At 47.7% G+C, this 24387-nt stretch overlaps 1 protein-coding gene across 3 annotated transcripts in view; it reads right to left on the bottom strand.

Annotated features, from left to right (window-relative positions):
• The window catches only part of COL4A2 (collagen type IV alpha 2 chain), a 384139-nt gene that overhangs the window by 36334 nt on the left and 323418 nt on the right, over positions 1-24387 (bottom strand). For 2 of the 3 annotated variants that reach the window (XM_059903178.1, XM_059903177.1), the window contains exons 7-20: positions 21437-21553; positions 19873-19944; positions 19484-19519; positions 19313-19375; positions 17378-17413; positions 14866-14907; positions 12591-12686; positions 10835-10870; positions 10202-10252; positions 9025-9069; positions 6921-6974; positions 5926-5992; positions 1811-1921; positions 1182-1331 (exon numbers count right to left, since the gene is read on the bottom strand). In XM_059903178.1, coding sequence (XP_059759161.1) covers positions 1182-1331; positions 1811-1921; positions 5926-5992; positions 6921-6974; positions 9025-9069; positions 10202-10252; positions 10835-10870; positions 12591-12686; positions 14866-14907; positions 17378-17413; positions 19313-19375; positions 19484-19519; positions 19873-19944; positions 21437-21553 — 976 coding nt within the window. The remainder of the gene's footprint in view (positions 1-1181; positions 1332-1810; positions 1922-5925; positions 5993-6920; positions 6975-9024; positions 9070-10201; positions 10253-10834; positions 10871-12590; positions 12687-14865; positions 14908-17377; positions 17414-19312; positions 19376-19483; positions 19520-19872; positions 19945-21436; positions 21554-24387) is intronic. The other variant, XM_059903179.1, reaches the window with a different exon arrangement.

Below are 24387 nucleotides of genomic sequence, written 5' to 3'. Positions count from 1 at the left end.
TTACAGGAATGATGGCAAGGTTAGCCTTCAATCACAGTCTTTTGAAGAGGCGTATTTTTAAGCTTTTATTTTTAACACATCATGTTCTGTTGCCAAAAAAGGAAAACTCAACAGATACCGTTTACTCAGGATATGTAATGTTCACAGAAACTTAGCCATTATCACAGATGCAGATGCCGCAGTAATAAATATTACTGCCAGGATAATAAAAAATATCAGTGATAACAGTGCTCAAACTATTTGGCAAATTCCAGGGAAATATCTGCACCCCTAATTTTTCAAAAGAACGTGAGAATCTGCTTTTTGCAGTTGAAGGAGAATTGGGAACGCAGAACCTTAGTAACTTAAAATTTAACGCAGAAGACAACAGAGAAGTGACTGCTGATTTTTTAGTGGAAGGTGCATGTACTGATGTGCTTCTCATGCCTCCAACAGTTTTCCTTCTGAAGAGACAGCAATGAGAAGCTGGCTTCCGAAAGCAAGGAAAGCCTGGTCTCGATCTACCTTTAACTGAACTCACACACTATCCATTAGCACATGTGAAGAGGGGAATGTGTCAGAGATGAGTGGGGGTGACGTCAGGAATTAAAAGTCAAATATTTTGAAAAGAAGATGCTGAATTGTGCCCATGTCGCATAGACAGCAATAGTGACCTCTTTTTTAGTTCGATTTTACGATGTTCAAAGCATAACCCTAAAGCTGGAAGCTGAGAGGATAACCGTTTTGGAGGGCCAGCCTCCTTGGAGCTCAGCTAAAAGATGAGCCATGGTTGCATCAGAACCTGGAAACTCAGTCTTGCGCCCGACAGCACGAGGGTCCAGACGCCGTGCTTGTGCAGCCTGTAGACTCTCAGCATCTTCCGTCTGGGCCCCGCCAAGGGCTGCCACATCCCGTTACAGGTGGTGCAGCCCCTCCTGGTGTGAAGCAGGAGCTCTGGCTCCTCGGGGGCCCAGAAGGCAGATCACCAAGTCTGCCTATCGCGTTGGTTAACCCAGGGGAGAGGCTGTGTGTCAGGGCGGGCCTTTCCTGTCTGCACCCCAGAGCGCCCGCCACACTCTCACACTGCCCGCTGCCTAGTTCACGCAATTATTTACAAGAAAATCCCAAGTGAAAATCCAGCCAGGGCCAGGCTCCTTTGTCTGGACACTGGCACGACCTCCCTTGAGTTTCCCTCCGCTTACCGTCTGGGCCAGGTGGTCCCGGGAGCCCTGGGGGACCTTGGAGCCCTGGCTTTCCGTCAGCTCCCGGCGGGCCGGGGTACAGGGCGGGGATGCCCGGCTCTCCTGTGAAGCCTTTGGGTCCCATCTCGCCCGGTAAGCCTCTCTTCTCATCTGAAAATCCAACAGCAATCACAGCAGCGTGAGACCTCTGAGATGCACCCGCTGCGCTGGCGTTCCCGCCCCGGGGGCCCCCAGCTGGGCTAGTCGTTTACAGTCGAGTCTGTGACTTAAAGGGCAATGCCGCTGGTACATTTCATCGCTATCTTTCCACTTGAAAAAGCCCCTCTCCTTGCCCCCAAACGACGGACCGAGACTTGTTGTAACACTGGAAGATGCCTGTGCTCTTCCCGGCCAAGTGACAGAATCACGTGAGTTACCGTCAGCAGCACCTCCGACCTAGTGAGGGAGTCACTGTCACAGGTGCCGTGGTTCTGTGACGACATCCCAACATGTACTCGAGATGCGTTAGAGCTGCTGGGCCAGCCTATGAGACACAGCACTGACTGGGGGGCCGTGCAGCCAGCGAGGGGCGGGGGTCTGTGTGAGACCCGAGGGGACGTCTCAGTTTCGATGCCGCGGAAGCACGTTACCTTCATCTCCGATGGACGTGCCAGGCAGTCCTGGAAAGCCGGCGTCTCCAGGCTCCCCCCGGGCTCCTGGGTCCCCGGGGGCTCCTTGGAATCCCGGGTCCCCTCTGGCACCTGGAACCAAGACAGGCCCCACATTACGAACAAGACTGTTGTCCAGGACTCAAGGCAGGTGTTCACTTTTTCGTTGAATGTATATTTACTGATATTCTGTCCATTGCACGAGGCCGGCGGTGTCCAAATGTTTCATCTATGGTGGCCCCTGCTTTCAAGGAGCTCATTCTCAACCAAAGAGGACTGATAAAAGATCCCTATAAATGTTATAAACAAGAGAGGAACAGAATGCCAAAAAGATACAGAGAGGTTTCAAAGGAGGGGAGGATTATTTGGGGGGAAATCTGACACGGAGGGAGCACAGAGAATGAGAGTAACAGAAGTAGACAGTATTTCTAAGCTCCTGAGTGTGCAGACTCAGCGTTACACACTTGGCTGACATTCGATTCCCGTAAAAGCGCGTGTGTGGATAGTATTACAGCCCCAATGTCACAGAGGGGTGAGGCTTCATGAGAAGGTAAGCTGACAGCTGATGGAGACAGATGACAGGGGAGGGGAGGGCAGAGGACGGGCAGGGGAAGGACGTCCACAGAGGACATCAGCCCAAGTGAAGCAGGTGAGCACAGAGCAGGACACCTCGGGGGGTGGGGTACAGGTGAACAGGGTCATGGAAAATCAGGTTGCATAACAGCTGAGTCAGCGGGAATGAAGAATGAATGAGATGATTTGGACCCTCCTGCACCAGGCACCATGGGGGGAGCTGGGGGGCGACGGGGGCCAACTCTCTCTAAACCCCTCTTCTCCTGAGCCCCAGCTCTTGCCCGGATCAGCTTTTCATTGCCGTTTGCTGGATGAATGATAGACGTGGAGATTCTTACAGACCTTTTCCCTAAATAAACAAATGCCAAGGGGCTTTGCTATGCTCCCTGGCTGTGTAAATAGCAACGCTTTACTGCACAGCATGTTTTTCTGGTCTACAATTGGGAAAGTGGAGTGAGTATGATGTTTCATGGTACAGCGATTAGTAATTGTTAGGAGAGATCACATCACTATGTGATCTTTAATTTTTTAATCTTAAGAGAAAGTCCTTAAGATAAGAAGGGATTTGCTGGGCCTCATGCTAGACGTGTTTGTAAGGGGTGGAACATGTGAGTCTGCGTCCCTGTGCTGGGCTCGGCTGCCTGCAGAGGGGACGGAGGGCTGGGCTCTGGAACAGGGGTGGCCCGGGTCTGAGTCCTGCTCCTTCGCTTGCTACGTACACGATCTGGGGGCGAGTTACCCAACTTCTCTGTGCCTCAATTTCTCCATCAGCACAGTGCGGCCCATGCCAGCCCCCATCTCAAAGGGTCTTTACAAGGAGTAAATCAATGGACCGGTGCAAATTAGAACAACCTGCTTCACTGCCTGGCGTGCTCAGTAAGCACCATACAAATGTTAGCCGTTACCGTGATTGAATAAAAAGAGACAAAACACAATTGAAAACCGCAGATCTTCTCATGTGTTTGGGAAAAGAACAAGATCACTTTTTAGTAGCCTTGCAATCATTGTCTTCAATGCAAAGCTCTTCGAATCCTTTGCGTTTTGACAAGCTCCCGCAATGCTGCCTGGTGAGAGGTACGTGTATTTCCCTCTTTTCCATGATAGAATCTGCTCGTGAGTCAACCTCTCACTCTAAGGAGCCCTGGAGCTTGGTCAGCCTTCCAGCTCACCCAGGACGCAGGAACTCCGCTGTAAGGAGCAAGGAGGGTGACTGCTGACTTTCTCACCCTGCACTTGGGGAAAAGGAAACCTGACCACCCACTGTCCCAGTGTGGTTTCCAGGAATGCAGGGTGGTGAGGGGAACTGAATGCATTCCGGGCTTTCAGTCAGGGAGCTTTCTGATGAGTGCAAAAGAGACATCACCAACGTTAATTTTAAAAACTGTGTTCCCAATGTCACCTCACACATGTCAGAATGGCCATCCTCAAAAAGTCTACAAATAACAAATGTGGGCAAAGATGTGGAGAAAAGGGAACCTTCCTACACTGTTGGTGGGAATGTAAATTGATGCAGCCACTATGGAGAACAGCATGGAGTTTTCTCAAAAAACTAAAAGTAGAACTACCATATGACCCAGCAATCCCACTCCTGGGTATATATTCAAAAAAACAAAGCACACTAATTCAAAAAGACACATGTACCCCAGTGTTCACTGTGGCGCTATTTACAATAGTCAAGGTACGGAAGCAACCCAAGTGCCCATCAACAGATTGATGGATAAAGAAGATGTGGTACATATATACAATGGAACACTACTCAACCATAAAAGAGAATGAAATAATGCCATTTGCAGCAACATGGATGGACTTGGAGGGCATTATGCTATGTGAAATAAGTCAGACCGAGAAGGACAAATACTGTATGATATCACTTATATATGGAATCTAAAATATACGACCAACTAGTGAATGTAACAAAAAAGAAGCAGAGACACAGATCTAGAGAACAAACCAGTGGTTACTAGTGGGGAGAGGGAAGGGAGGAGGGGCAATATAGGGATGGGGGAAAAAAGGGTTATTGAGGGATTATATGAAATCATGTGTGTGGAACTTGTGAAAACTGTAAAGCACTACAGAATTTAAAGAATCTTTCATTCAATAAAAAAAATAAATTTTAAAAAAGTGGGTTGCAAAATAAAAGAAAATTAAGTTCCCAAAGTCTCAAAGACATGATTTCCATTTCACCAAAATCACCAACAGTAAGTCAACCTCATGTCGGGTCCCTGGGGTTTCTGGCTTGGCAGACGTCTTGGGCTCCCCAGAGAAGGACGGGAAACTGGCTCCACAGTGGGGTGAACTCCCAGGTTTGAGTTTATTTGAAATATACTCATCGATGGTTTGATGTCACCCTGGAGAGAGACCTCTAGGGGACCCCACCTGGCCCTGTCCTTGGCCTCGCCCTGTCTATAGTTTCCCCATCGTTGGATGAAGACATGCAAGGGTATTAAACCAGCAGATGGTTCACACCTAAGCAGGAAGGTTAGTCCTTGACCCCTGGACATAGATAATAGGGTGAGACAGATGACCTACTGGGTACAGGAAGGAAACATTAGAGCACCTTCGTTTAAAAAAAAATCTCACCCTTTAAAATCCCTATCTGATGTACATGTTTTAGCACATGCAGTATTCAGTCATTCAGGTAAACATTTACTGAGCAACTACCATGTGCCTGGACTGTTCTAGAATTGAGGATACAGTAGTGACCACACAGGCTAAATTCTCTGACCTCAGGGAACGTCCTGTATCATGGATAAATTATCCATAAATAAATATTCATACTATTATTTGGAGGGGTGCTGAAAACACTTTTTTTTTTAAACCTAGAAGGATGCACATTCAAAAAGGTTCACAGACCATTGCTCTAAGCGCAGAACTAGAATTATATTTTAATCGATCGTGCCGATGGGAGGCTGAGCTGAACTAACAAGGACAGCACAAGCCACAACACGTGCAGAATCCCCCACTGACACTCAGGGGTCAACTGTGACCGTGGGATTATTTTCCTGTACGAGCCCAGGTGCAAATGCCTGGAGGTTTAGTTCTTTGAAGTTTAAAAGGCTGTGAATGTTTCCAGATTACAGACTATGATCAATTCCAGCCTCCAGACCGGCGAGCAGGGGGCGTAAGCATCTTGGCGCGTTTGGACCAGAAACCAGTGAAGTGGCTGGGACAGTGCCCATGGAGGCCTGGTGGGCACGAGGGCTGGGTTTCTATAGTGATGCTGCAGGTGGCAGAACCAGAACCTGCACAAGGTATGTTGAAATGAAAGCCTTTCCCAGCGGAGGAAAGCGGTGAGCAGTCTCTCAGCCAGAGGCACACTGGGGGTCCCTCCGTGACACCCCGCTTAAGCCACGAGGGAGGGAGGGTTCACAAGACTGAGATTCCCCAGCGTTTAAGTGCTAAACGTTAACACTTAAACACTTTTCTTTTTTTGCTTTGTTTTGTTTTGCTCAGAAAATCTTTCTCGCAAGGTCATGGCTCTGTGTCCACAACAGATGAGAAAGCAGGACAAATGGCATACAGACCTTTGGCCAGGGAAGGATACGGGGAGTAGGCTGGTGGGCCGGGGGGGCCTGGTTCACCCATTTCTCCCTGGAGAAAGAAAAGAGGAAAACAAAAGAATGTGAGGCTGGCCTTTTGGAGTTTTGGACACTACGCCTGTTTCCAAAGAACAGAACTGAAAGCGACCATGAGCCCAGCGGAGGCTGTTCTGAGTCACAGAACCACGGACGGTCCCCGGGCTCCACGTCCACGATGCTGTGCTGGTAAGTCCGGGCATTCCAGCCGCCAGCTGGACACGCCAGGAGAGGACAGGTGGGCCGGTGCCCATCTCACTCTGAGACCCTTGTCAAGCTCCGGAAGTGGCCAGGTGACCGCCTTGCTCAGGGCAGACTTCCCTGTGTTGATGACCGCACCTGAGCTGCCCACGGGGCCGAGCTGGGGTGGTGTGACGGCACCTGATTCAAATACCATCTGGACGGTGAGACCTAAAATTCCACGAGCTGCCTTGACGTCCCTGAGCCTCACGGGGCCCGGAAGGCCTGACTGTGAGTCCCCCCATCCTCAGCAGCTATGGCCCACCTGGTGGTAGATGCCCCCCAACCCAGCTAGTTCCCCCACCAGCTGGAGCAGCTGCAGCCCCCGGTCCTCAACCTCCCAGCCCGCCCGTGGGATTATTCAAACAAGTCAGTCGTGGCCCCCTCGGGAACCAGGGCCCCCCATCCTCTTGTTACTATGGCGCCTGCGTCTCTCAGCCCCCTGGTTCACTCTGCTCCGGGTGCAGGTCCCCACTGCCACCTCTACGTGGCCCCATACGGCATGCAGCACCCTGAGGCTGAGACACAGGTGACTCGTAGGTGAATGTCCACCTCATCTCTCAGTGCCAGGTGTCGTGTGATCAGTTACGTGACACAGGAAGGAGGAGGCCTCCTTCTCCAACAGGGTGTTTAGGAGGTGATCAGAACACCATCCAAGGGAAATAAGGGAAAGTCAGCCTGATTCAAATGAAAACTGAGCCCACCTTGGGTCCTGGGTATCCATCAGGGCCTTGGTAACCATCCGGTCCTCTGCTTCCCTGCAGGAAAGATGTTCGGTGCTTATTTTTAATCTTTAAAATATAATTTAAAGACGTAACCACAATCCATTGTGTCTAATAAAATCAACAATAGTTTGTTAAGATCACCTACTACCCACGTTGTGTTCAATTTTCCCTGATTTTAGTCTCCAACATGTCTTTTTAAAGTTGCTTTGTTTGAATCAGGATTCAAAAAAAGGCAAAATATGACATTTGGTTGATATGTCTCTTAATTTGCCTGTAATTCATAACAGTTTTCTCTTCCTTTCTACTTTGGTACCTTTTGTCGTTGCTGTTGAGGAAACTGGGTCATTTGTACTGTGAACAGCCTGCGTGGTGGATTTGGTCCACTCCATCCTTGTGGAGTTGGGCAACGTGCTCCTTTATCCCCCCGATTTTCTCTAAACTAGTTGTTAGATCTTGGGCCTCCTTAGTCTCAGGTTCATCTTTTTTGAGCAAGATTTGTTCCCGGCGGGTCCCGAGTCCTTCCCACCGAGTCACACGTGCCGACTGCCCCACTGCTGTGATTTCACGATTGACCAGTGGGGTCGGCCGTTGACAACCTGATCCAGCTACTAAAACCTCCTCCCAAGATGGGTTTTGAAAAATTTTAGTTAACACCAACTGGAATCATTAAACCTTTTCATTTAGAAGTTTTTCTCCTCACTTAAAAAAAGTATCTAATGCTAATAATGATTGCATTCTAATTCTCTTGAATATGGATTGAAAGACAAAGTTTACCCTTATGAGCCACATCGTATCTGGATATGAAAAGCTTTAAAAAAATCTAGAAATTTATTCCCTCTTGCTAAAGAATATCTACAGTAAGGCCCCCCCCAAATTCGGAATGCCAATGGGATAAAGTATGTGCGTTATCTGATTGTTTTACTGCATATTTTGAAATCCAGGAGCACGTATGCTGAAAGTTACATTATTTAGAATGAACTAAGATTAATTTGGTGCTTTCACGTTGGGCCTCCTGTTTAGACGGACTTTCTTTCAGCCTAGGTGGAGCTGAAGATTCGAAAGTCGAGGCAAACTTCTCTGATATTAAAAGCGACCTCCTGCTTAGAGGCCATCCCACGAGACAGTCCAGGAGCCCTGACGGAGCTTGCAGTGACCGCAGAGTCGGTGAGCAGGCATCCCTCCCGACTGAGCCGTGTCCAGTGTGACATGACCGCCCAGCTCAAACAACGCCACCTGTGCTGACGTGGGACAGCCCCCGAGGAGCGCTGGGTGAAAGACATGAGTGGAGGACAGCGGAACGGGATGAAATATTCATTTTCCCTGGTTAAATTACATGCATGTAAAAACACACGCCCCGCCTGTGCGAGCCCTGATCTGAACACCCACCCCACGTGCACGGGGGTCGCCCCTGGGGAGCGTGCTGGGGGTCTGCGGTGGGCAGGGCTGGCCCGTGCACTCTCTGCCTGAGTTAGTGAAGACAGCAAATAGTGAAAATAAAGAAATCATTACTTAAAAAAATCGATTCCTATGTTTTCTCGCGCATCTGATCTAGCACTCAGACAATTCTAAGCCTGATGCAGATGTATAAGACATTTCTCAGCTGCCATTTTCTTCCTACAGAAATGGCCCAAAATCTGTCCATAGAACACAGGATAAAAACAACAAATTGGGTCATCACGGAAGGTAAGCGAAGTGCCAAAATGTGAGAGATCAATATATAAAAAATGTGGGAGGACCTGTGGCTGCCATGTTGGCAACCTTCCTACAGGACACACTGGAGGTGACACCGAGGAGGCGGCAGGCTGGAAACCACGGGAGCCGTGGCCGGTGCGGGCCGGGTGACGGGAGGCTCGGAGGGAGAGGACCCCAGGGCTGGCTTGCCAAACGAGAGAAAACGTAAATGAGCTCGCTTACGCTTTGAGAATGATCTGGGAGGAAGGATTATTTCTGCTACTGTAAATGTGGGAAAGTTTTAAATGTTTTGTCTGGGGACATTTTCTTCTGGGATGCCCCAGTCTTTGTATGTGACCTTTGCAAGGTGTTTCAGGCCTGGAGCAGATTGCATTTCATGTCTCAAACTTACTTTCTGTCCCGGTGAACCTTTCTCACCATCGAAGCCGGGGGCACCCTGGGTTGAACAGAAAACAGAAGTGGTAACAGCTCAGAATATGCAGGGACATTTCCCGGAGGGCACTGTCATGGCACCCGCCGTGGACTAAAGTAAAATACTTTGCTAAGCCAGTATCAAAACCATCTGAAGCCTCCTTTTCTTTCCTAGAGGAGATGGGTCACTTGAGGGACCCTTTCATGGAATGCATCGTGTCCACCAATTAAAGAAATTTGGAGAAATCCATAAACACAGTACAGTAAAAACAGTAAAGCCAGAAAGAGGCCTGCACTCCACTGCTCTCGGGAGCCTTCGTTCTTACTTCTGGAGATTGTAACACATGTCCTTTGAGTAGCTGTGGCCCCCAAGTGGTCACCACAAGGCCACTTTCTCTCTTCCTGGCTCTGCCCACGTTTCCAGCTCACCTGGGGCTGGGTGTGGCCAGCTGACTGAGCTCTGGCCGACGGAGGGGACGTCTGCCCGCGGGCACAGGAGCGACAGGTGGCCGAGCCTCCTCGGGAGAAGACACCCCACTCCCACCCCATCCACCCCACTAGGGACATTTTTGTTGGACTCTTAGGGCCACAAGAAATCAACTTCTTTGTTGGAGCCAGCCTACATGTTTGTTACCAATGAGCAATTCAGCCTAATACAAGCAGAAAGGTGTTTGAGTTCTGTTCTTGCCCCCGGTCCAGGCAGAGGTGCACAGTATTAAAAACCGCAGTTACTGGGTGACGATGGTGCGTCAGTCAATGCAGGCTCATGATCATAGCCGACAGATCACGGAGGGGCAGGATGCTGACAGTAGGGGAAGTTTTGTGTCGGAGAGCAAGGGGGTGCATGGAAAATCTCTGTACTTTCGGGTCAACTTTGCTGTGATCCTAAGCATAGGGGATTAAGAGGTAGGAACTACTGTGTATAAAATAAGCTATAAGGTTACATTGTACAACACAGGGAATCTAGCCAATATCTTGTAATAGCTATAAGTGGAGTAGAACCTTTGAAAATTGTGAATCACTATACTGTAGATCTATAACGTATGACATTGTATCAGTACATCAACTACACTTCAATAAAAAATTAAAGAAAGATAAAGTCTTTTAAAAAACCAGACAATACAAAGCAAACGGCAGGTGTAGAAGGCATGGTTTACCCGCGCTCCTGAAAAGCCCATGATTCCTTCTTCTCCTTTCACGGAAATGCCCTAGGAGAGAACAGAGAGACCTGAGGGCGCCCACACTTCACGCTCTGCCTGCTCGGGGGTCCATTCTTAGTGCCCCGATGGTGGCCGTCCTGCCCCTGCGTCTCTACTCCAGCTCCACACACGGTGGAGCCCTAGGATGTCTGCAGTCAGCCTGGGTGGTCATCAACCCAGGATGTCACCTGTCATCATCACCTAGTGAGTGACAACCAGGAGGACTGGGAATACGGGGCAGGCATGACCCAGGTCAGGGAGGGCAGGGAGATTACACGGCTGGACCCCAGCAAGGAAGCCACCACCAAACCCACCCAGCCCCTCCATGGCACTTCTTCTCTTTTAAAGGGTTTAGATTCATTTATGAGCTAAAGTGTTGATTAGCTGGTGTTGACTGTGGAATGCAGACATTCTGAAACTGTTTTCTGGAAAACAGCGTAAAAAATGATCATACTTTCTTGCTGTAGACAAATGGATTGGAAACCAGAAGTTGCAGGTTGTTACAACCCGGACACAGTCTATCATTGTGATGGGAACACCGAGAATTTGGGAACCACCAGTGAGAAGAAGCATCTTTATTCCTTGACTTACTTTTCTTCCTGGCTCCCCCTCACTTCCTTTTTCACCCTGCGAAGAATATGAAAGATAAGAAATGCTCGTTAATTCGAGAACAGTAGTATTTAAAAATTGACCAGGATTTATGATATGAGGTGAAAAGTATTTTATAAAACTGTAAACATGAATATAAATGAATTGTCACAAATGACCCCTAACTTTTGCAGCTTCAAAATTGAAGGGGAAAATGTGCTATTTCTCCTGGATTTTCACAATACGGATGAAATTGTGTGTTATTTTTGATACGATTGCAAGGCTGTCTCTCTTCTGCCTGTGAATTTTCCTTTAGCACTCTCAGTGGCAGGCGGCACAAGCCCAGGGGACAGCTCCTAATGATAATATTCATTTGAGTGAAAGATGATTAGGTGGGTCCTCTGAGAACAAGGCTCATAGGGAACGTGTTGAAACCCCGAGCGAGAGTAGCTCTGGAAAGCAACGTCAGCTTTATGTGATCAATTTTTCCCACTTCTCTTAGCCTAAAATGGGGAAAGAAATGTAGTGACCAGTTGGGTCCTTTCCCCCATCAGTCCTAGGCCAGCACCCAGGATTCCCGCAGGTCAAGACTGCCCCCTGCAGGCTGGCTGGACCCAGCCCCAGAACCTACCCCCTCTTGGCTGTGGAAAACGAAGGAAATCTGATTCAGATGCTTGAGCATCTCAGCATGGATCAAATCTGCTCTGGCCTCACTCCATCCTGGGCTCCTGTCCTGAAACTGGGCAGAGGCTCTACCTTGCTGATGGTCAGCTCACCCCCAGGAGCCAAAGTCCCTCCTGGATCCACCCTGATGACTCTGTGGAGGACCCCCTCCTGCCTGGTTGTCCGGGGACGTCCTGCTCTGAGCTCAACTGGTACATAGCCGCCCCTTCTTACACATAACCGCCTCGTCTGGCCTCACATCAGCCAACTCCCAGGCCACTTTTGTCAACAGTCAGGTCGCTCATAACAGCCACAGCTGCCCAGACTGACTTCTCCCATGGCCGGGGTCCAGCCTGTGCTCTCCTATCCGTGACTCAGCACCCACGCCCCACCCTGACAGATACCTGAGAGACAGGAATCATGTGCTACATTTGGGATCTTTACTTTGGTTCCCGTGACCTTTCATGGTGCGTTTCACCCAGCGGGTCTCCGCTCTGCAGCCCTATGAGGTCAGTATTCTACCAGGTCAGTGCTTCGGTCTTCATTAGGCACAAGGGAACCCGAAGGCTTAGGAAGGGTAAGTGGTCTGTCTGAGTGAGTGAGTGGTACAGAAGGGTGTTAATTTTTATTTAGACTCCAAGAGTATGCTTTTAATCAAACAAAACATTAACAGAAACTATGAGTCAGAAAACTGACTTTGATCCAAAAAGCCCGTGATGATGTTCCATGTCGGCAAAACCTACCTAAAAGTAGGTTTTATTCTGCCGAATACAACATTTGTTCAGATAGCTCCATAGCCTGGCACGGAGTTGCGCTCCGACCACTAACTATGTCTATACTAGAGACTTAGGACAGATCTGAGATTTTTAAATGGATTCTCGTGTTGTTTCAAATTCATCATAATTATTTACAGTGATGTACTGATACACCTGTGTGACTGTGGTCAGTGCTTTCATGCATAATTTGCCAATTTGGCGGTGAGGGCTTTTCGACTTTGAATGTGACTGTTTGAATAAGAGCAAAGAAAGTTACCTTTTTTTCTCCTCCTTTTTTTAGATCAACTGGGAATACATCAATTTTGCTGAAGTCCCTTTACCTTATATTCCTCTGGGAGGATCACATCATTTTTGGGCCTCTCGACGTAACTATTGTCTGGTGGAATCCCACCGGGTCCCTGCTGTCCCATGTCGCCCTGTGAATGGTTTAGCAAAACAGTTGTCTTTAAATTGAAAAGACACGATCAAGGTTGAATAAAAGCACAATCCCACCACAAACTGCAGTTTTTATCTTGCGTATTACTTAACACATGTACACCAATTTTATAGTGTTATAATCCTAAGATAAAAATCATATATAGAATAAAATAATCGTAAGGTAAAATTATTTGATTGCTACTTGCATTAAGAATCACTTAGAGGGGACTTCCCTGGTGGCACAGTGGTTAAGAATCCACCTGCCAATGCAGGGGACACGGGTTCAAGCTCTGGTCCAGGAAGATCCCACATGCCGCGGAGCAACTAAGCCCGTGCGCCATAACTACTGAGCCTGCGCTCTAGAGCCTGCGAGCCGCGACTACTGAAGCCCGCATGCCTAGAGCCTGTGCTCTGCAACAAGAGAAGCCACCACAATGAGAAGCCTGTGCGCCGCAACAAAGAGTAGTCCCCGCTCACTGCGACTAGAGAAAGCCCATGCACAGCAACGAAGACCCAACGCAGCCAAAAGTAAAGAAAGAAAGAAAGAAAAAAGAAAACAAAAAGAATCTCTTAGAATTTATGCATACAAGCTGTTTAGGCTGGTCACAATTTGGGGCTGCATTTGCTTCTGAGGAATTATCTACTTACGATGAATTTCTATACAAGGAAATTATTAGGTCTGGAGGCTAAATGTCTTGGTGGTTCTTGCTATGTGTTATGCTACTGCTTTCTAAGATTGGTACCAAGACATAAGAAATGCCTAAGAAATGAAAGACCAGTCCAGTTTCACCACTACTTCACCAGTTAAGGGGGTTTTTATATAATAAAGAGCAGCATCTTTAATAAGTATAATATCTCAGGATTGCTTTAATTAGCTTTTTTAAATCATTATCGAGAAACGCTTTTGTATGTGATGCACAGGTGGTGAAACCTTCGATCTGTAACATTACTGGACCACTATCCTTGTGTAATATGCTGATTTCACCTCCAGGAACTAATTGACACAAAAAGGAAGTTACTGCCTTTTCTTTTGCTATTTTCACACATAAACTATATAATACAGATTTGAGCTTAGATATCACATAATATGAACAGGAGCAAATTGAGATGATGTATTAGCTGCAGAAAGTGGCACTTCACAGTATATTCTGAATGTCTGCTAATATTACAGCTGAAAAATACCTAAAACTGTTCATCTCCCCTTTACCTATGGGGGCCCTGATGTTTTTATTACTATTTTATTAATATTTGTGGATTATAGACATTAACTTCATTCTCATTCTATCTAATGTGACTATTCTCCTTTCCGCCCGACGATTTCTTCCCAGACTTTTCTTCTTTCTTCGTTATCTTACTATTTTCTTATATTCCATCATACAAGAGTTTCAATTTTTATGAACTTGGGTCTTCCAATGTTTTTCTTTTGTGATTTTTTCCTATGGAATTCACACAAAGAAGAAAGTCTTTCCTTGTCACACCTGAGCAGTACGGGATTGCACTGAGTCTGCTGTCTGGTCAAAAAGCAAAATGGGAAGCAAAGTGAAAATGCCCGAACAGCGAGGCCAAGGGAACAAATCTGCTTGGCGATGGGCACTCAGGTTTTGCAGTGAATGGAGTGGGTTGCGTGCGGCGAGGCTTTGCTTGCGGCTGTGGGTCCCCAGCTGAGCTTCTCACGCACTTGATCTCAGGGGCTCCTCTCAAAGGCCACGACGCCTTTGAACCTTGGCACCGTGGGGAACTGCAAGAGTCCACGTGGCCTCTTTCCTGCCTTTGAGCCCAGCCCGGGCTGGCCACGCCCCCTGGTCCCTGAGCCGGCCACGACCCCAGCCCCTGAGCTGGCCATGCCCCCCGTCCTCTGAGCTGGCTCCACGTTGTCTGCTGTTCTGCCTTCCTCAGTCTCCTCTGGATGCCCCATGTCAGAGGACACCACAGGGAAATGCCTTTACTTTCTAGCTGCTGAAGACGGCTGAAGTTACGTCTGCGTCAGAGGTCCAGGGCTTTTACAGTCTTACTGATCCATGACCACCACTGGCGCCTGTTTGGTAACCTGACACTTTACAGTGATTGTTTCCTTTGCAAACGGTCTGTTTGCAGAGCACCTCAAGATAACAGCATAAAACGAAGACATTAAAATGATCTGTCAATATTTCCTAATTCAATCTATTAAGTTTCCTTTACCTTTTCTCCTTTTTCTCCGTAAAAGCCAAGTCCTCTGTTGCCCTGAAAGATAAATGGCTTCTGTAAGTTTAAAGTCAATAATCATGGTGAAATAAAATTACTTTTTTTTTTTTTTTTTTTTGTAGAAAAAGAAACCTAGTATCTATGTATCTGCAACATTACTGGATAACCATCCTTGCATAATATTCTGGCTTCAGCTCCCAGGAACTAACTGACACAAAAGGAGAATTAATGTCTTTTCTTTTGCTATTTCCATATATAAACCGTGTAATAAACATTTGAGTCCATTCCAGATATCACATAAAATGAACAGGAGCAAATCGGGTTGCTGTACCGGTTACAGAAAGAGGCACCTCACAGTGGGTTCTGAGCATTCACTGAGATTAAACCTTAAGTGACAAAAACTCTGTGGTTCATAAAAATGATAGTGTTTTAATACAGCCGTGCTTTTAAGAAATTTGTATTTTGTACTTTAAGCAAAACCTCAAAAACAGTGGACTAAGGACAGTTATTCTGTCACCCTTGGGAACACTTTGCCATTTGCTTTTTGAAATATATTTTATTGTTCAAATCCTGCTGACCGGGAAGTTGCCTATTATTGATTCCCTACTTGTGGTCCTGGGCTTTGACAGTCCAGGGCCCCTGCTAACTGCTTCTCTCTCCTTTAATCCTCTGCACCACACGATGAGTTCGGGCATCAGAGATGGGGAAAGTGTCATACCCTTGGACCAAAGCCTCACAGCGAACAAGTGGTAGAGCTCAGGTCTGATTCGAGGTCCTCCTGACTCTTAATCCCGCGTATACCGACTCTACAGGTTAGGGTCGCAGAGCGTTTCCTTGGGTTCTGGCCCCTCTGGACTCAGAAAGCAGCCATTTCCTGCCTTGGATCCCACATTTGAAGATCATGATTCATACTTTCCTCTGCCTCAGACTTTCTCATTTTGGTTAAATAATCCTAATTTCACAGAAAGATTTCCTACCCTTTTAATGATTTTAGGGGATGGTGCTCTTGGGGTTTAGCCAAACTTTTCATCTTCCTTTTTGCTTAAGAGGCAAAGCTAGGCCGGCGACCTAGTAAGTATTTGACAGTTTCATGAGTGGAGCTGCCGCGCGTGGGAGGGCTGACCGGACACGATGCCGTAAGTAAGAAAGTCCTCTGTTCTCTGATTCCCAGCAGCTCTGCTTCCTTCTCAGGGCCTCTACCTTCCCATGGAGACAGAGGATCTTGCGGGGCCCTATCTGATCTGTCTCTGCACCAGACCGCCCACCCCCCTCCGATGCCCAGAGAGTTTCTGCAAATAAAAACAAAGCCTTTAATTAATTTTTGCTTTTCCTTTGCTTCTTTCCCACCTGGCTGGGAGCTGAAATCAAAGCACAGAAACGCAGCCAGGCTAGATGAGAATGTGATTTGCTTGGGACCCCGAGGTCCCCCTGCCTCACGAGCCGGAGTCCAAGTCACCAGGAAATGACCGGGCGGAGGGTGAGGGCCGTTTGTGCTGCAGCCAAGTGGGGATCTGAGGCGACCTCGGGGCTCAGCCGCCGCGTCCTACATCCGCTTCTCTTGGCGCTGGGCCGTTCCCAGCCTGCTCCAGGCTGCCGGACAGTGGGGAGCCTGGTGGTGGGGGCAGCAGCCCTAATGAGCTCCAGCCGCAGCTGGAAGCTGTGTCAGAGGTGATGGGAGCTGGGGGTGAGGTGGCGACAGCCAAGGTCCCCAGGCGGTCACAGAGATGGGGTTTCCGTGGGGCAGGCCTGGGAATGGGCAGGCTGGGAGATGTCCTTGGCCACATGCAGGCCACAGAATGGTTCTGAAAAGTTCATAACGGCAGCCCAGTATTTCTGACTCACGTTGAGTTTCGACCAAATACTCCCCTCGCCAACCTCCTACTGTTTGTCTTGGGCATTTATCTACCTTTCCCGGGTCACGTTAAACCCTAATTCTGTCGCCAGGTTCCAACAAGCCACCTGCTTTGCTGTGCTCCAGCCAGCTGACTCATCTTTCTCTGATGAAAACAGGATAGCGTTGGGCCTGAGCCTGGCTTGAAACTCACCAAACACATCCCTAGAAGCGGACATCACACTGTGGTAGGACCTACCTGTATCCAGGTAAGAAGAATGCCATCAGCTCCCTACACAACTATGGCACCATCTTGTCCCTTCTTGTAAATGAACACACACGGATAAGCACAAGCTGCCCCTAATTTGTTCTAGTCTACGTTTCTCATCAAACATTCACCACCAGTTGGACTTTCACGGAACCACAGGAATGCTATGTGAGTTGCAAGCAACAAGCTATTCAATACATCCACTTAATTACTTCATGTGACCATCCAGGTGCACCACTGGATTTATCCTTGGAGTTTATAACATTGTCTTAAAACCCTACAAAACGGTCCGCATCATGAGATAAACAGTATAGCTGTCAACCAAGTAGTTCCATGGTCAAGAAGGACATACACAAACACGTAAGGCCCCCCTCCCCTTTCCCTCACCATCCCGCCCCCCACCAACTTACTGGCTGTCCTTTTGGTCCAGGGGGTCCAGGGGGTCCCTGCACAAATACAAAGACATTTGTAAACTGTTTTCTTTATCCCAGGACCCAGATAACATCTGCTGGAAAGCTCTGGGAAAGCCACTCACTGTATATTTAGAACACCGGGCAGTATGTATAGAGGTTTCTAACACATTTGTCTCGGCGGGGAGGCAGGGCTGGAGGGGAGAGGGCGGGGGTCAGGCCCAGTTCTCAGGATTTGCTGGCTGTCCACACACAGCTGTTTCTGGTTTGCTTTTCTGAGTTCAGGCTTTTGACTTGACCCCTGTCCTACTCATGTTTGCTCTGATCCCTTTGCAAGGTCCCAGGCCCCGTCACTCCAGAGACGGCTTCTCCTGGCTTCCTCTGTGGTTCCCCCCAGGGCACCGTCCTGCACTTTCTGCTGGTGGGCCAGCAAATGTGCACAGACAGAATTAACTGACATCCAGGCCACTCCGCAGGGTTGAGAATCCGCCTGCCAACATCACCATATGTCTTTCTGCAAAGCATTCAGCGTCAATACCACACTTAGGATAAAAGTTTTCAAAATGCTTTACAAGAGCAATTTGTGTTGAAGTACAAATAAGTGGACAGGGCAGGGGGCTGTGGGAGATTTTAACGGTTCATACAAAGACCCTGAAGCTGTCACCTCGGCTAGGGACCCAGCGGGTACGATCTGCTGTTTCACACTTCCCTGAACTGTGTGCGTAAAGCATGACACCCCCAAGCCCTGTGGCATGTGTGCTGTAAGCCGACAGCTGGGTGTGCAGAAGAGCAAAGGGCATCTTGTCACATAAGCCTCATCTCATTCCCTTTGGCCAAATCTCTCCCAGCCAGAGGGCTGCTTGGAAAAATGACTGTCACGGCACCAGGGAACTGTGCTTTGTAGGAACATGATCAATTATTATTATTATCTTGTTATCGACAATTAGAAGGGAATGAATGAGCGCTCCCACCCCCGACTGTTGGTGTGACTGCATCTTCCCAGACACATGTGTGTCCACTGTTTCTCAGTGTCTGTAAGAAGCTGACACCACAGCTGCCTCGATCTTGAGCGGTGGTTTCCTCTGAGAAGGGCTCTCTCCCCTGTGGTCAAAAGCTCTCTTTGAGTAATTTAAGGCCTGTTTGTTTATTAACAAAAAATGAGGGGAAGGAGAGAGTCAGACACCTTGCAGGAGCCAGTTCATCTTCTGGTCCTTTGTGCAGTGGGAAGGGCCTGAGGCGGCCGGGCCCTGGGACTCTCCTTCCCCCTCCCCTCCCCTCCTCAAAGCAGGCCCTCCTTTACCCAGGGATTTGTCCTGTCGCACTTCACTCTATTATTTGATTTGCAGGAGGAGGGAACACCTGTGGACCACCACTCAGGTGGGGCACAGGGGCCACTTTGTTAATTGGTGTCCAATGTCTCACCTGTTATGATGGCCGTGCCCAGGTGCAGTGCACCTGCTCTAATGGCCACGCCAGGTGTGGCACCCCTGTTTCTAATGGCCATGCCAGGTGTGGTACACCTGCTCTAATGGCCATGCCAGGTGCAATGGCCCTGCTTCTAATGGCCAGGTCCAGCAGAGCCCATTTCTTCCTTATCGACCTACTGGACTCTGGTCTGCTTTGCCAGGGATGACAGGCCCTTGTCAGCTGGTCAGGTGTGGTGCTGGGAGAGCTCGTGCATGACTGGAACGGCACCCGGCCAGCACCAGGTCAAAATTTGACCTAGTTGGCAGTGATCTGATGACCACACACTTTCAGTTCTCATTCTTCAACCTTGATGTCAGCAACGTGTACAAAGGACGACCTGTCTGGTCTTGGCGACCACAAGCATCAGGTTGTATCGTGAGGCTTTCACCAGCGTCTGCAGTTGAAGGAGCTGCATCTCCAGAGGATGCCTGACAACCTCAAGGGCGAGCACGCGAGCCTGGTACTTACTGCTCTTCCTGGAGCTCCAACCGGACCCATCTGTCCCACGGGCCCTGGGCGGCCGGGAGGCCCCTAAGGACAGGCAACCAGAGAAGGCTGTTAGCAGAGGCAGACTGGGGCGTGGAGTCCAGAGTTCTTCAACTTTCGCTCCGTCTGTTCTCTAATAAAAAGAATGCTTACCTGGAAACCGACCAATCCGGGCACTCCAGCTTCCCCCTAAGTGAGAAGAAATAGTGTTAAGAATTTTAGCATTTAGGCATCTGTAGGTTTAGTGACATTTTATTGCAATGTTGGAAACAAGCATATAAAGTGTATCTGCCGTCTCAGGACTTGGTGATGTTAATCACCCAGGTATCTGGGGTGTTTTGAGTGTGGGACGAGTGTGCCCACAGTTAGTGTAAGATTGAAAACAGCCTGGAGGGCAATAAGAGAATTTCAAATCAGTCATGATCCTGGGCTATTCCATCCCTCTCTGCATCCCTCCACTCCAGAGCTCACTTGGAAATTCACTTTGTTAATCGCGAATTTACACTGGGGCGCTTGGTCGCGCCCCACCTCTACCGACTTACCCTGTATCTGTCGCGGTCCTCACTAGACAGAGCGTAGGGCTCGCCTTTCTGCCCTTTGGGTCCTTGGGGCCCCTAAATTAGCACATATATCATAGGAAGAAAAATGAAGAAAACAGTCCATTAGCATTCAGTGCAACGACTGTTATTTGGATGATGTCATGTTGCCTTTTATAGGCAATGTCTAGCTCTCCTCACGGCCAATTCCGGTTATTCTGAACACCAATCTCTACCTTAACCACAAGGGTGAGAGTTTTACTTTCATTTTTACCCAATAGCATCTTTCTTACAGTTAAAATGGAAATACTCTATAGGATTTAAATTATTTTCAGAAACCCAAGTGAAGTTTCAGTAAACAAATCCTTTCCTCTACCACCCCGTTCCTTTTCTTTGTAAAAATACCATTCTGTGTCTTCTTTGGCATTTATGTGCTAAAATATCAACACATTTCACGCTGAAGCACCATTTGTGGGAGAGATACTGGGTCATCCTTTAAAAATGGAATTGTGTCAAATATACACGATGTGTGAGTACGTACATACACATATACACGTGTTTTAATACCTACATATAAAATCAATATTTTAAAGTGATGGCTATATTTATTGATCATGAAAGCTATGATATTAGAATAGAATAGAATGCAATGTAGCTTATGGAAAAGTTGAATCACATGAAAAAGAAACGGCCAGTGGAGGAGGAGCTGGAAGGCAGAGGTGTGAGCGTGACCAGAAATCCATCAGCCTCGGGGAAACGCAATGACGGGTGTTATGACTGCCCTTCCCTCACCTTAAAATGTTTTTTTTAAATAAAAAGTTTTGCCAAAAAATGTTAGTTTAACCCCGAATTTGCAATATACTGGTGGTAAGAGGGTAGCAATAGAATGCCGAAAAATATTTCAAGATTCTTTGCAAAGACCCTAGAAATTAAATGAAGCCACAAAATAGATCGTTCTATGGAAGTTCTTCCATTACGAAAAATAAAGTCTATCTTGTATATCCCGGAGAACGTCATTGTTCTCTCATGTCACAAAGGATGTTAGAATCTAATAAAGAGGATGACTAATAGAGAATTTTGTCAAGGTTTAAGCTTTTAAAAATTTTAGTTCCACGATTTCGCTGTTATTCACTGTTATTTGAATCGGAGCATGGGAGAAAATGAAGAAACACTTAGGAGGCTGCAGGAGTGAACCACATAAGCCAAACCCATTACTTTCTACCTAACGCTTAAAGGATGAATCGGAACAGGGAGATATCTGGATGCAGGAACAGCGCGCCTGGGTATCATCAAGCCAGCCTCAGCAGGGGCGGTGTGCTTTATCCTGACCGCTAACCAAGGGCGGGAGCCACGGTTCCCCGGGGTGTAAAGGCAGGCCTGGCCTGGGCTCCCGCCCCCCATCACCGTCCTGTGAGCTGGAGGCAGCTCACCCTCTTCTGAGAGCTTTGCTAAGACAGTTTCTCAAAGGCATCCTCTGCGGGGCCTCCTGAAAGCGAGACCTTTCACGCGTTTCCACCACGCAGATTCCAGAGCCGACCCGTGGAATAGCCCGAGCGGTTCCCATACTCACAGCGGGGCCGAGGAAGCCGCCAGGGCCGCTGGGTCCCGGGTAGCCCGCGTCACCCACTGTCCCGTTGCAGCCGTCGTAGCCAGGCGGTCCTCTGGGCCCGCCTTGGCCAGGATGTCCCTGGAAACAGACAAGCGAGTGAGTCTTCAGCCCGCAGGGGTTTAGTTCTCATGTAACTGTGATGAAACAGCTTAAAATCTTCTCAGAAGAGATGTCCCTGGCATGAATCCAAGCGCCAAGACAACTCAAAATGAACCAATGAATGAATGAAGAACTAAGTCATCAAGGGCACACAGGTGCCCTTCTCAGCAGCAGAGGGGCCTGCACAACAGACTTCTGTTTCCCACGGGGTTTGGTCAGATGTCAACCTTTTGGGGTTTCTGCTGCTTTGCTTCCTTGGGCGACAGGGGGGGCTGTTTTAGCAGGAACAGAAAAAGGTAGGTGGAAAAATTCTAGAAAACACTCTAGAAGCAGATGCTGCTCGGAGATAGCAAGGGTCAGCTGTGCCCAACCGAATTCTAGATGGAGCCGGACAGACCCGCGTCCTAAACGGGTGAGAGTCACACCTGCAGAGGGACTTCATCAATGGGTAAGAGTCACACCTGCAGAGGGATCTCATCAGTGACTTAGCGGCAGGTAGAAAAACTGATTTCCTTACTGACTTTCTTCAGTAAGTCAATTGACTTATTGTCGTCTTCAGGAACACGACTTTTTAGATTTTAAACATGAATAGAAAGCAAGTCAGGTGTTCTGGGATGCCGGGTGGGGGAAGGAAGGCAATGCGATCACATGTGTCTTTCGTGTAACTCGGGGTCAGGCTAGGTCTCTGGGCGTCTCAACCGCATGAATCTGGTTCTGGAGACATGCAGGGGTCAGGTTAATACTCTACAGTTTATGGACTACGAGACCAGAGCCTGTTTTGCTGTTTCTTTACACAATAGATGTTTAGATATATGATTTCTTATTGTACAATTTCTTTAAAATTTTGGTTTTTTTGATAATAGACCAAATATATATTTCAGAGTGATTTTTGAGGCCAGTGGGCTGTCTTTTAGGTTTACCTTGAGAAATTTGGAAAGTTTCAAAGGGAATGAACAAGCCCTACACAGAGTGCCTGTACCCTGAATGATATTAAGAAATACAATAAGAGAAATGGAAGTTTTCTTTTGTTTGCACATTTCTTTGCTTCCGATGTTCAGGGCCATTGCTTTCACTGGTGCCATCAGATAAGAGATCCAGTAAGCTTTTCAGTCAACCCTCTGGTGGGTCAGAGAAACCCTGACTGTCCCTGTAAATCACGAGACACAATCTCTCTGGTATTGGAGAGCCAGCAGCATTTTGGTCTTCAACATAAAGGCCTCTTTTTAAGGGGCCTCTAGAAGCCGACCTTCAAATTCAGAAATCAAGCTCTGCAGGTGTTCTCCTTCATGACGGTTAGGATTCCGTGACGCTTTCATTAAAATGTACCACTGAGTTCCTTACTCTCCTCCTGAATTACCCGTCTGCTGTTGGTCTTTCTGACTCGCTTAGAATCGATCCAAGTCATTTGAAATTGCATGCCAATCTGGTCTTAGTTTGAAATTGTCCTTCAAAGAAAAATTTCAATTCTGTTGAGCTAAATGTCCCTCTTGTGTTCAACATCTAATTAGGTCCATTTCTGTACGATACAATTCTTAGATTTACTGCACATCACTTTCTATATTCGACTTCTAAACAGCTAAAACTGTCAGGTCCTTCAAACTCTGCGTTCATTAGGTGCTTATATACCACAAGTGGCATTTACATTAACTTACTGTGGAGCATCTATCAGACTTCGGCAGTTAAGGAGACTGTCTTTAGCACCCCTGACATTCTGTAGAAAATGACCCGTTATCTGTACACCATGATCACCCCTCGATATGATGACTATTTCCTCCCTAATTTGCAAAATATTTGCTTCTGATATTAAATGAGTATGAAGTGGAAAAACGAATGAAAACACGATACAGATTAGTTACAATATTTTCCCATAATGTCACTCCATTTAAAGCTCAGACTTCTACTTCCAGAAGACCACACTGAGGAATGATCCAAAGAGTCCAAAAAAGTAGGTTAAAAATGGGCGATTTCGTTTGAGGCAGTTGGTAGGAAAATACTTTTGTTATTTGTTTAACCCTTGAAATCTGCGGATTCTTCAACTCTGCCAATTTCTCAAGATTCTGACTCATGTGAGAGTTATTTCCTTATTTGCTCACAGCTGTGTGTTGTCACTGATGTGTGTCTGAGCCCTCGCTGAGGTGACACTGAGGATTACCAGCCATGTAGGTCTCACATCTTGGCGAGTGTGGCTTCCTTTCTTTAGCTCCGCCTCCTGCTGCAAAAGTCTCCTTGAAGGCGGAGCTAAAGATCTGAAGGAAAAGCATGAATCCCCTGTGACTGCTGTCCACTCATGCCCTCTCCCTTTTCTCCTGCGATGGAGCAGCCCCACTTGTGTAGCCTGGGGGGTTGAGGATTCTCTCTCCCTGTGTGTGTGTGTGTGTGTGTGTGTGTGTGTGCGCTCACGCACGCGCACGCATGCATGTACGAGCATGGTGATAGACAACATGTGTGTAGGGTAAGGGCCCAGACATCTGCGTGTGTGTGAAGTTCCAGTGGCAGACGTTCTTAAACTTCAGCGGTAGAGGGATGGGGCAGGTCTAAACGTGTGATAAACACATTTATCCCGGAGGCTGGGATCCGCAGGAAGCCGGCCCTGGGAAATCTGCTCCTGGGTCCCGTGAAGAAGGCTGTGAGTCAGGCTGCTTTGTTTATTTTCTTATGCCACAAGAAGTAAAGTAAACTAGGTTAGAAAAACACATTTGATTGCATTTTGAGATTTTCTCATGGACAAAGCATGCCTTTCGTCTTCTCATTTATGTGCAGTAACTACCAAGAATTTGAGAAGCTGCACAAGCTTCAGGACAGCCCCGCTCTTG

Source organism: Balaenoptera ricei, chromosome 18 (assembly GCF_028023285.1).
Source record: "Balaenoptera ricei isolate mBalRic1 chromosome 18, mBalRic1.hap2, whole genome shotgun sequence".
Lineage (NCBI taxonomy): Eukaryota > Metazoa > Chordata > Mammalia > Artiodactyla > Balaenopteridae > Balaenoptera > Balaenoptera ricei.
This window is presented reverse-complemented; position numbering and strand designations above follow the sequence as displayed.